Source organism: Eriocheir sinensis, chromosome 28 (genome assembly GCF_024679095.1).
Source record: "Eriocheir sinensis breed Jianghai 21 chromosome 28, ASM2467909v1, whole genome shotgun sequence".
In the NCBI taxonomy this organism is placed as follows: domain Eukaryota; kingdom Metazoa; phylum Arthropoda; class Malacostraca; order Decapoda; family Varunidae; genus Eriocheir; species Eriocheir sinensis.
In genome coordinates, this window is record NC_066536.1 from 16,355,988 (window position 1) to 16,368,688 (window position 12,701).

At 40.6% G+C, this 12,701-nt stretch overlaps 1 protein-coding gene across 2 annotated transcripts; it reads right to left on the reverse strand.

The window, feature by feature from the left end:
• Nucleotides 1–228: 228 nt before the first annotated feature.
• Nucleotides 229–12,266, reverse strand: LOC127004633 (ubiquitin-associated domain-containing protein 1-like). Of its 2 annotated transcripts, none has more exons than XM_050872677.1 (8): nt 11,692–12,266; nt 9,079–9,331; nt 8,381–8,544; nt 7,277–7,482; nt 6,195–6,498; nt 5,837–5,935; nt 5,147–5,279; nt 229–3,919 (listed from the first exon to the last, which is right to left on the reverse strand). In XM_050872677.1, the coding sequence occupies exons 1-8, from the start codon at nt 11,827–11,829 to the stop codon at nt 3,207–3,209; spliced, it is 2,010 nt and encodes a 669-aa protein (XP_050728634.1). In that variant the 5' UTR covers nt 11,830–12,266; the 3' UTR covers nt 229–3,206. The 2 variants fall into 2 exon arrangements, with proteins under 2 accessions (XP_050728634.1, XP_050728632.1); XM_050872675.1 differs by having other exon boundaries at nt 7,277–7,488; nt 11,692–12,265.
• Nucleotides 12,267–12,701: the final 435 nt, after the last annotated feature.

The window sequence follows — 12,701 nt, forward strand, 5'->3', positions numbered from 1 at the left end:
TTCTCCAGGTGCTCCTTTATAGGCCAACCCGAATGGTAGAATGAACAGCTGGATGGGCCTCATACCGACTGCCCAGGCTGGTATCAAACTCGAACACCTTGATTGGTAGCTAGGGCTGCTAACTGCAACACCATGGAGGGCCATTCTATAGGTATGTTGTGTATTACTTGATGTTCTTGTTTCATCTTGGAAAATATATTGAAGGGCAGAAAGTAGTAAAATTCAACATGCTTTATAAGGTTTATTAACATTTATCCAGTCCAAAATGCCTGGATCATCACAGCATCACTCCAAGGTTAAAGTAGCATTTTCAACTCAGTACAGTAAAGAATATCGTGCTTGCTTAACATTGTTTCAATGACAGCAAAGCAGTAGAACTTAATTTAAACTTCTGATATGATATAGCCTATATGCCAAGATATGCAAATCTTTATGAGATTGATGAACAATCTCACACTGTGTACGATCATTGTAAAAGTTAAAATTTTGCTTTGTCTGAGTGGTAAGTACTAAAAGCACATTGTGCCCTAAGAAAATAACACAGGGGGCAGCATTAACAAAGATTTCTAGCTTTTATTGTAGGAGGAAGAGTGTGTTGCATTACTTTTGCCAAGCGGCAGCTTAGTTGTTATTGATCATAGCCTCAGGTGTATGCTATACATCAAATACTTAAGGTTTAAAAGATTTTCTGGTATTAATCAAGTTATTTATGAACATATAAGCTTGAGTATGAAAGATGATATGCATTGTCCTGTTTGTTGACAGTTTGCTGGACATAAAAAAAAAAAAAATAAAAAATAAAAAAAAAAAAAAAAAATTAAGGCTGTAAAGGCATCCCCCGGGGACTCTTGCATTTTTGGCGGCTTTAAGGAACTCTTGAAGTTAGAAGGAATCTTTCCTTTGAATCTCTAGAAGTTAGAAGGAATCTTTCCTTTGAAAGCTAAACTTCACGTTCAAAGTCTTTATTAACACAGCCCCAGGCCTTGCATACCTTTTTCTTTTGAGAGAAGAGTGAAGTAATTTGGATGGCATTTGTGATCCTATTGATGTTTTCAATGTGGGTTCAGACGGATTAAAAATTGGGTATGCAAGGCCTCTGTAGGATTAATCACTTACCATATAATAGCACTTCAGAATTTTTTTTTAGTAGGGAGCATTAGTAACTTCTTAACACCTTATTTTCAATGAGGGCTTAAGAGGGATTAAAACTTGGGAAATGCACTTCATACTTTGATGTTAAGTAATACACTTTGGTGGTTTCCAGATCACTTACATTAGGTGTATTTTGTGGTCAGTTATATGTTAGCACAGTTACTTACATGGCATAAAGTATAGTTTAACCCTGCTATATAAAATGTCTGTTTTTAAAACTAACATTCCTTGACTATTTACAAGTGTTTTACAAAGTCTGACATATGCACAGTAGATTCAGACCACTTTCATGCATATCTGGTTAGCAGGAACTGTTATTTATTTGCTCAGAATTTTAACTCCAGTTAGTTTGATACACGAGTTTTGTTACACCTGTTCCAGTTTATGAATCCAAGAATTTACATGCAAGGTCAAATATATACATGTAAATTACATAACTACACAAGTCTTGTGTACAATAATTACATTGCCATGGACATGGACAGTTTTATCTAATGAATATTCTTTATGCAATGAATTACATCCAAATGCCCATGTCTTTTCATTGTGAGGATTTGAAGTATCTCGCTTTAACAAGAGAATAAGGTCATGTTTTATTCATTTTTTATTCTATTTGCTCTTGAATTTGCATGAGTAGTAATACAGAGCATTATATGAAGGGCTAAGGGATGGGTAAATACATTGCAGTAATGAGTAAATCATCATCATTTCATCGACGCCTGCTCCTAGGAGCTCCCACGTAAATTATCAGTGGTACAAAATTGTGCAGATTTGCTGTGCAGCTTTTTCTTCTCTTCTGCTCTTCCCCACTGAGGCAAAATGTCATTACTATTAGGCAGACCCATGGCAGTGTCTGGCTGTGATGCATCCAGCTACCCCTGGTGCCCACAGCTTGATGGTGATGGACAAGATAGGGTTGCTTGCACAGCCATGTTACATACAGTAGTCCCCTAAATGCTTGGCTCGGTGCCAGTGATTGCATATCCCCTAGTGGCAGGAAGAATGTTGTGGAATATTCTGGTGCTTCTGGAGTTAAGGTTTAAAAATATATAAAAGTCTCCCCCACTATCTGATGGTTCACTATCTGATATTTCACTTAGTCAATGTTTAGGTTCTTTGACTTTTTTCAATATTCAGTCATCTTTCTCCTGCTTAGCTGATGATTGGTTAAACAGACCAGAAGTTACCAAAACAACTGCACATGAGACCCAGATTGCCCTGACTCCTTAAGGTGTAACACATTATACATGACACTAATGAGGCATACAGTGCTTAGAGGTATTTCCCAGTCTACTCACTGCAATCCCCCCCTCCCTCTGTAACATGGGTCTCAGCTAGCAAGATGAAATTACCAAACATTTTATTCATTTCTTGGCTCCTATTGTCTGACACACTAAACCAGCCACATCAGTCCTGCAGTGGTCGAGATATTTCCTAATCCACTCGGTGTCACTGTGTACATGTAAAGGCCAGCCATAACAAAACACTATGTAATTCCAGGACAAGCTGGGCCATGCATGCTTATTGTTGTTTGGGTAACTTTTCATCTTCATAACATGTTTTATCAATGTATTTAGTCAGTAATATTTTATAGCTACGTAAAGATGCAGCAATAACACTAATGATATGGTGGACGGAAGGTGACTTCACTTGCTACTTTATGGGATTTATTACTAGCTATTGTACTGTTCTATTACCTTTACCTATGTTTATAATTACAGCAATATTTTGAAATACAAAATTCATTAAATTTATCATAAGTGAGTGTATTTTGGGAGGTTAGTTGACAGAGTACATTTCTCAATTACACCATTGTTATAGTTCTTACTATGTGACGGTTTGCTATTCAATGAGCTTTAAGGAATTTCATACCATCAGATATCAGGGGAAACTTACACTTCCTAGTACCCTTATCACCCGTGATTTAGTTAAATTTAGTCTATGTAATGAAAACATATGGCAAGGGTCATGTTTGTATATACAAGTATAAATAGTTATGATACAGTATGTGACTTAGGTTGTCATACTCTTCAAGCCTTGATGCTCTATTAATGTTACTGAGTGTCCATGGCTTGTGAATCAGCTAGCGAGTCTTCCATCTCAACATCAGCAGCTGACTGTTGCTCTACACTCATGTTGTACACAGAATTTGGCTCCACTAAGTTCATGCTAACTCCATTAGGCACCTCTGGCCCTACTCGGCTTGGCACTGAGCCCCTAACAGGTGACCCTGAGTGTGACATTGGCTCTTCAGGATTGATTCTGGCAACCTGAGAGGGATTTAATGCTGAGGGGGTGGTCCGAGGGGCAGAGGAGCGATGGAGGGCCGAGTTGGAGAACCAGTTAGATAGGCTTGGAGACTGTTCAGCGCCACTGCCACTATTATTTCGCACAGTAATAAAAATCTGAGGGAATTGGCCAGGTGTCAGAGAAGAGGAAAACTGGGGATGGGGCTGACCTTCACTACTTCTTACAGAGAATCCATATGAAGAGGTCACACCAGCTCCAGGAACACTAGTTACTCCAGGACGGTTTAAGTTTCGTAAGATACCAGGCTCAGCTGATGAAGAGGACACTGTTGAAGAATTAGATGTTGATGAGTCAGTGGAGGTGGCAGAGGAAGCTGCTGGTGGGGGCAAGCGACTCTGATTGAGGCTGTGCTTCTCGGCATGGTAGATACGAATGACCTGACTCACAAATGGGTGGGTGTCTGGGTCACTAAGCCACATGCTGGGATGAGTGGGACTGTCATACCACATCATCAGTGCTGCATGTAAAAAAAATAATGTTATTCATAATAGGACAAATCATATTTTCACTAAAATAACAAACAATAAAATATTTACAGTGGGGACAAGTGCTTCACAGTACTGGTACCAGAGGTGTGGAGTCAAAAAAAATCACAACTACATTACACAATAAGTGATTATGTAAAGGAGTCAATAAATGATTATGTACAGGAGTCGGAGTCGGAGGTATTTTTACCGACTCCGGCCAAAAGTATCCGACTCCACACCCCTGACTGGTACCGAGATGTTGGGAGCTGATACTAGTACTGTTAACCCTTTCAATACGATGACGCAGACGTCGGCATCACAATATGGAAAGGGTTGAGAGGAAATGGAAGCGGATTAATCCTCTTCTAAACCTCTTCCATTTCCTCTTAAGAGGTTTAGAAGAGGATTAATCCTCTTCCCTTTCCTCTTAACCCTTTCCATACTGTGATGCCAACGTCTGCGTCACGTATTGAAAGGGTTAAGCATATACTGGCAGAACTGGTATCAGTACCAGTACCTCCCTTGCCCTAAAACTCACACACACACAAACATCCCAAACATGATTATTTTAACATTCCCACAGATACCTTAAACCTCCAAACCCTGACCCCCTTCATTTTGTATGTATTTTCTAATATATTTATTTTTTACAATGTATCTATAGTATGAATATTTTCAGCTTATAGTCTTCCAAATATGTCGAGGCTGGTCTGGCGTAGGCTCCCGTGGGTCCTTTCCTCCCTTCTGCTCTGCCACACAGTCCCAATACCTATCTCTTCCTCTCATATGTAAGCTAAAGGTAACATATGAGAGGAAAAAATAGGTGTTGGGACTGTGTGGCAGAGCACAGGGGAGAAATGGACCCACGGGAGCCAACGCCAAAACGGACTGACAATTTGGTTTCACTATATGTAGTGGCTGCTAAAACTGAATAAACAATCACCCCATACCCACGGCAAATAATAGTATTTCCACCTTGACTTTTGCATTTGCCACCCTGTAGAGGTAACAAGGGAGTCATATAAAGAAAACACTATATTCATGTGAGGACATGGCTACATGGGTGGGTAAAATGCTATGAATGGTGCAATCTGTATCACATTAAAGTTTACTGAGTTGCATGAGAGTACCACTTGTACAACTTTCTATCAAGTGGTAATGTAAAGCTATACATTATTACTTTACCTTAATCAAGAGAACCAGAAGTATAATCGTACCTAAAAGAGTTTTGGGCTTGGGCAGTGCCAGCTGGATCACAGGTGACGAAAGGATAGCCGAAATAATAGGCGATTCTCGATCAAGCCCCTGGTCATCTGGCACCACAGATTGGGTGCCAAGGAGCACATCACACTGTAGGAACAATGGAACTTGACATTTATATTCCACTGAAGAAATAATTTTGTAATTCAAAAGTATGTAGCACATTTTCTAGCACAAAAAATGTACTTAACTGAAATGCAAAGTAACTTTTAAATGCGTATTTAAAAAAAAATAGGATCTTTGACACCTGAAGAGTTGTAGCCCATACTGATGAAAAACGGATGTATTCACAGTTTTCAAAACACATCTATCCATTTTATGCTGCCTCTTCAGAACCCTCAAAAAGTTGGCCACAGCAGGAGTATTTTACTTACATTCATTATTCTGCATTCATGCAAATGCATATGGGAACATTCTCAAAATACTATCTCAAGCTGATTAACTTTTGGGAACATGCTGATAAACACCAACAACTACACTGAATATGCTGTTATTTTAATTTGATTACTTCCCCCACTCCACTCATTACTTTTGTCACTGAAGCCAAATTCAATAAACGTCCTCTTGGTCTCACAACTCGTTTGTTTCCCATTAAGAGTATCATATAAACAATCTTATAGACTTGGATCCTTGACAAATAAACTCACCGCTAATTTTTTTTTGTTGCCACTAAGTCTCAGAGCATTGATGGATTCTTCTTCCCCGAAACCCATAGTCAAAAGGCCCTGAAGAGCTTGTGGATTAGGCTGCAAAATGCATAAGAAGGTTACATTACAAACTGTGACCATAACAAAACTTGGAAGTAAGTTATGCATAGTGTTTTAAGAGTATAAATGATTTTAGAGTATTATCAACACCAATTACATAACCAGAGAGAAAGTAAGAGTAAAGAAGGGCACTCAGATGATGCACACACAAAATCACAATGGAAAACTTTATGCAGACACCTAAACTAAATTCTATACAGAACATGCAGTTGTAACTTTATAATAACTGATAACAAACCTGGAACCACTTTTTTCTATATTGGAGAAAGGTATTTAGTATTCTCTGAGCAGGATCTTGAGGCACATCATTGTTTATGTGAGTGAGGTTGGTGGGACTAGAGGTTGAGTCAGCTGAGGTGGCAGTGGTAAGTGTGGTGGTAGTGGTGGTGGTGGTGCTGGAAGCATCGGTGGAGACTGCTGTTGCTGCCAAACTTGAATTGGAGCCACCAGTATCACTCCTGGCATTCCCAAATATACAGTCTCCTTCTACTTCTTCCATGCTCCCTTGTTCCAAAAGCCATTCCATTGCTTCCATAACATTTCTGTGGAGTGAAATGAAATATCAAATATGTAAGACCAGCAGGAAAATAATGAGGAAGGAGATACAAAAATTCAGATGCATTAGTCTTGTCATGCCCCGTGAGCTTATTTTTCTTTTTCCTCTATTTTCCAACACATCCTCTGCGTGTATTGAAACACACGAGAAATTAATCAAGATCAGGGTATTCGCCTGCTGCCTGGGATTGAACCCACGACCAGCGTGACGGAAGAGCCACTCCTTACCAAGTCGGCCAAAGAGGTACCCCACTGGCTAAGTGGGTTATGGGAGGCTCGTTCATCAGGCATAGTCGCCGCACTACACGACTTTCCCCTCTATGTAGATTAATTTCTGTGTGTTGAGACCTTAGACAGTGACCACTATCAGTTCACTATTCCACAACGTTCTCGTAGAGACATACCTCCAACTCTCCCATTTTCTATTACCCTCGGAGAGCATGGGCCATCCTACCTGTTACCCCTTCAGGGAAACTCAACAGAACTGCAGGATAGGATGCCCACTGCTATGCCACCACTGTCATGCCCCGGGAGCTTATTTTTCTATTTCCTCTATTTTCCAACACGTCCTCTGTGTGTATCGAAACACACGAGAAATTAATCACAACAAGGAGATATTCGCTGGCTGCTTGGGCTGGGATTGAACCTGCGACCAGCGTGAAGGGAGAGCCACTCCTTACCGAGTCGGCCAAAGAGGTACCCTACTGGCTAAGTGGGTTATGGGAGGCTCGTTCATCAGGCATAGTCGCTGCACTACAGACTCACCTTCTGATCTGGAGAGCTTTGGTGGCCTTGGCTTCAGGGAATCCCATTTCTGTAAGCTGACGTAGAGCATTGCGATCTACATGAGGGCGGTGACGACGCTCCAGCTTCTCCAGGATTTGATTGAAGATGTCTTCGGAATCGGGGTCAGCACTAATGAGGCGTACTGAGGCTTCTATCATAGTCACCAGGATGCGCCTGAGCTCAACCTGAAACTGTAGGTATGTCAGCGAAGGCAAAATTTTATCTAGCTTATGTTGACACTTTTGTTTGTACGTGATGAAGGAAAAATAAGTGTTGACAATTTCAACCTAGCTGAAGATTTCTGAAGTACCGTTTATCATTAACAAGGTTTCACGCCCTGCTTTGCTGAAGTATATAGTCACAATCATCATAACCATCAGCATGACACATGACTGCTTTCTGGGAAGCCAAACTGCTAGACTGGTCATATCATGTTAATTGGTGCACTGAATTATCAGGAAACCACTCAATGCTGTGGTTAATTACATTTGGGTTCAGAGGCAGAGATGACAAGGGATATACTAAGAGTAAATAATGCTCAGTGAACTATCCTTGGTTGTGGCCAGGTCATCCACTGATCAGTATGTGTGGGACCAAAGTGGAGATGGAGCCCAAGGCATGACACAGTAGTCTCAATGTGCAAGCCTAAACAATCAACTCTAAACAAATCATAAACTCCTTTAAGGTGAGTCTTTTATTGCTCTAGTTGATTCAATAACAATTTCTATTAACAACAAAAATTATTGATAGGAAGAGTTCAAATCAGGAAACTGGATGAAGTCCTGGGGTAGTAGCACCAATAATCCCTTTAAACATGACTCCATTGCTGTGACTGATGACTATGTCAAGATGTTGGCAACAAACACTATCCAAGATGTGCCTAGACATTTTTTTTTCTTCTGTCAAATAGGTGGTTGGGAATGTAAACTCCCTATTTACATGCATTTCTGAGGAAAAAACAGGTTTGTTTTTTGACAATTTTCTATTTGACCATTTTTAAGCAACCTTCTCCAACAGTAGAGGTAGCCTGAACTCTTTTCAGGTTACCACTATAACCTCCCTTCATACTAAGTATAAACTTACATCATCTGAGTGGTGAGTACCATCAATATCATGAATGTAGTTCCCCTTAGGTAGATTGGCAGTCACAGCACTTATCTTGGCCATGGTGGGAACCTCCGCTGGGTCCTCTGGTGCTGAGTCAGTTGTGGCTGGTGCCTCACGGCGCTCCACCAACAGCAGTTCATCTGTAAAATTATGTAAAGGTCTTAGAATACAGCCATAACATGCTCAGCCTTACCTCATCAGCACCTGAAAATTTGCTTTTCTTTACCCAAATTAAATTAAAAGTGGGCATGATAAACATAGGGTAGGAATGTGTGTATGAGCAGTCACATAGTCCCTAGAGCCTGGAAAATTACCACTATCATATTAATACAAACTCAAACCAGCCAAGAGAACAAGCTAGATTTTGCAATGCATAATCAACAACTGACCAAATCCATGTCATCAACAAAATTATTGAGAAATCGGTGAGTACAATAACACTATACATGGCTTTTGTATATTATGAAATATTGATTAACTGATAGGGGTATGTGATCATAATGCTGTAACTATGATGGTCATATGCCTCTTAATTCCTTTCCAAGACAAACTGCACAAGTAATTAAAAAAAAAAAAAAAAAAAAAAAAAAAAAACAAGGGTGCATAATAAAAATCATGAAACAAGACTAAATCCTTAACAGAGTTTGAAGGAGTCATTTAGAGTAAAGACTTACCATTATCCTGGAGTTGCTCCAGTTGAATGGAGTTTGCTTCCATGAGGGGCCTTGCTTCCCGCACCAGCACCAGGCGGAAGGAGCGGCCCCCACCTCCTGACTTGCAGCCTTCAATGGATGTTCGGTCGTCCCCTCCTACTGCCTCCAGAGGGTTGAAGAAGTGACCCACTGCCATTTTCTTCACCTGTTCCACTGTCATGTCTGCTGGAACTTCCAAGGAATAGTCACGGCCCTCACTGTTCAGCACCACCAGCTGTCAAGGAAATGCATAAGAAGAGAGATCTATTAATATGTACCATCTAAACAATCATCAAATTTAGTTTCTGGGAAGATGAATTAAAAAGTCATCCTTATTGCTTTGTCATTTGCTAGTATTAGAAATAATTAGGCCAAATTCTCTAGCTCTAGTGCTAGGAAGCAAATATGAATTTTCTGAGTCAAGACCTATAGTAATTGTTTGGGGTTTTGTGAGGTTAGGTTAAGTTTAGGCAGTGCTGGGCACAGTTCCGCTAATCTGCTAATTAGTAAAGCCAACTTTTTCGTTAGCTGATTAGCATTTTCGCTAACTTTGGAAACAGTAAGCGGTAGTTCCTCCTCCGCTAACTTTAAGTCCACTAAAAAATTCATACAGGTTTGTACTTTTATATTGTAGGCAGACACAGCACATGGCGTAATAATTCCAGGGCTTCCACTTTTGGGTAAATTACGCCTTAAAGTAGGGTAATTACATTATGGTATAAATAAAAAAAGAATGACCTCACTCTGTAGAAAGTCTCATTAGTAAGGAAGCATATACAAATTTTCTGGGTCAAGGCGTATAGTAACTGTTTGGGGTTTTGTTATGTAAGGTTAGGTTTAGGGTATCATCAGACACATGATAGCCAGCACCTTATGGTATAAATCAACAATGTATGACCTCACTTTGTTGTATAGAAAGTCTCATTAGTAAGGAGGCATATATCAATTTTCTGAGTCAAGACCTATATTAACTGTTTTAGGTTTTGTTAGGTTAAGTTTAAGGTATCTTCAAACACATGACAGCCAACACCTTAAGGTATAAATCAACAAAGAATGACCTCACTTTGTTGTATAGAAAGTCTCATTAGAAAGGAAGCATATATGAATTTTCTGAGTAAAGACCTATAGTAACTGTTTGGGGTTTTGTTAGGTTAGGTTAGGTTAAGTTTAGGGTATCTTCAAACACATGATGGCCAGCACCTTATGGTATAAATCAACAAAGAATGACTTCACTTTGTTGTATAGAAAGTCTTATTAGTAAGGAAGCATATATGAATTATCTGAGTCAAAACCTGTAGTAGCTGTTTAGGGTTTTCTTAGGTTAGGTAAGTTTAGGGTATCTTCAGACACATGACTGCCAGCAACTTATGGTATATATTTACAAAGAATGGCCTCACTTTGCTGAATGAAAAGTCTGATTAGGAAGGAAGCATATATGAATTTTCTGAGTCAAGACCAATAGTAACTGTTTGGGTTTTATTAGGTTAGGTTAAGTTTAGGGTATCTTCAAACAAATGATAGCCAGCACCTTATGATATAAATACACAAAGAGTGGCTTCACTTTGTTGTATAGAAAGTCTCATTAGTAAGGAAGCATAAATCAATTTTCTAGGTTAGGGTTTTGTTAGGTTAGGTCAAGTTTATGGTATCTTCAAACACATGATAGCCAACACCTTATGGTATAAACCAACAAAGAATAACCTCACTTTGTTGTATAGAAAGTCTCATTAGTAACAAAGCATATATGAATTTTCTGAGACTAGACCTATAGTAACTGGGGTTCTGTTAGGTTAGGTTAACCAGAGGGCAGCATGAGTCTCAATAGGCGTCACTTAAGCAATCCTGCCTGCAGCACCATCGGGCTAAGGGACATTCATCAACAGCCCCCTAAAGCTGGAGTCTATGAGGCAATAATAACCTCAGCCTCAAAAATAAATAAAATAAATAAATAAAAAATAAATAAAAGTCCAAAGGCACCATAGGCAAACTTGTATTTTTTTCTCAGTTCTCAAAGTTTCCTAAAATTCATAAAATTCCCATGGAAAGTTTCCCAGTTCAAAAATTCAGGGAATTTTATGCCCCTACCCCTGCTGATGCGTATTTTCACTGGCCCACACCGCATGCTCAATAAATTTAAACTAACCTATCCTAACTTAACACAATGTAACCTATCTAACCAGGGGGGGTCAAAAAATGAGCCTCGACCTCCTTAACATGGGGCTTTGCCCCCCACGACCCCCCTAACGAGAGACCTTTGCCCCCCTCGAACCCCCTTCTAGTTTCCAGAAGTCATTTGTTACTGCACTGCAATCAGGGACTAAAAACGAATCCATGTTGTAAGCATTAAATTTGCAAGAGGTGGCTACCTCTCTTTACCTCTCTTCAATATTATCCGAAGAAAGATAAATGAAGGAATAAACAGGAAAGGGACAAGAGGAGGAGGACCTACAAAGTAAAGAAGAAGGAATGGAACTGAAAGCAAAGTCTGTGCATAAGCAAAAGAGAGGATCAAGAGGAGGAGGACCTACAAAGCAATACAAGTCAAAAGAGGAAGAAGAAACATAAGGAAAGAAGGGGAGGAGGCTGGCCCACCACCTTGAGGCTGTGGCTGAGGAGGGCCTGCACGGGCTCCGCCACGAACATGTCTGCCTCGCCCAGGTCTCGGCGCAGGAGGCAGCTGATGTAACGCGCCTGTATGCTCCCTCTGGCTCTCTTCTTCAGCCAGCCAAGCATGAATCCTCCTGCAGCACCACCATCACGGGGGTGGGCTCGGCCTCCCGCTCCGCCTCGCACCAGGACACGCCTTCCACCACGCCCTCAGGGACACGCCCACGCCTTGCACAGTGACGGGTGACAAGCAACACCTCTGCACGGGGTGGCCTCGAGGAGTGACTGTGGTGCAACTCCTTAACACACGCCACAGCTGATGGGGGGCAGACTGCTGGGGCTGGCCGGCCAAAAGTTAGGGAACGTGCCTGTCATACACCTTCCCATCGGCGCCTTCCTGCGAGAACGTTCCCTTATGTCTACTCCCCTGATTAATCAAAGCCTTTATTGCTAAACATGTAGGAAAAGTAGGCGTATTATTTTCAAGACACTGCTTCACAGACCACGCCTACTAATCCTACATATTAACCCCTTCATTTTTTTGGCACTTAATGTCCCCTACCATTGTATCTTTTTAGTTTCCTGGTGCTACTTCCACATGTATCCTTAGTTGTTTAATCACACTATGTACTGCCTGGGGGTTGGGATGGCATATGTTCCTCCCTTCTCCTTTGTTTAATTACTTGCAACAATAAACTATCAATCAAGATAACAAAAGTCTTCCTAACGCGCAGTGCTGGGTAAAAACAGCACCGATTCTTGAATAAGTCCTAGGAAAAGCAACAAAACTGAAAATTACAGAGCGATAGTGCATTATACAGCAGGTGAGGACCGAAAGGAATCAAGAGACCTTATTAAGCGATACAGGTCAAAAGAAGAAGAAACCCAGAGGTGGTTTGGCATGTAGGAGACTAGATAAGAGGGCAAATTATTCTGAACACGGGGACAATGGATAGGAGAGGGAACTAGCTTATTCTTGCCTCGCGAAATAACACTAG

What these genes read in the sequence shown, in the direction of transcription:
- LOC127004633 (XM_050872675.1), bottom strand. Translation starts at nt 11,829, where the DNA reads ATGCTTGGCTGGCTGAAGAAGAGAGCCAGAGGGAGCATACAGGCGCGT. An exon ending in GGAGCAACTCCAGGATAATG is followed by an intron (nt 8,545 to 9,078) that starts GTAAGTCTTTAC and finishes ATAATTTTACAG; the next exon opens with ATGAACTGCTGTTGGTGGAG. An exon ending in CAAGCCCAAAACTCTTTTAG is followed by an intron (nt 3,920 to 5,146) that starts GTACGATTATAC and finishes TTTTACATGCAG; the next exon opens with CACTGATGATGTGGTATGAC.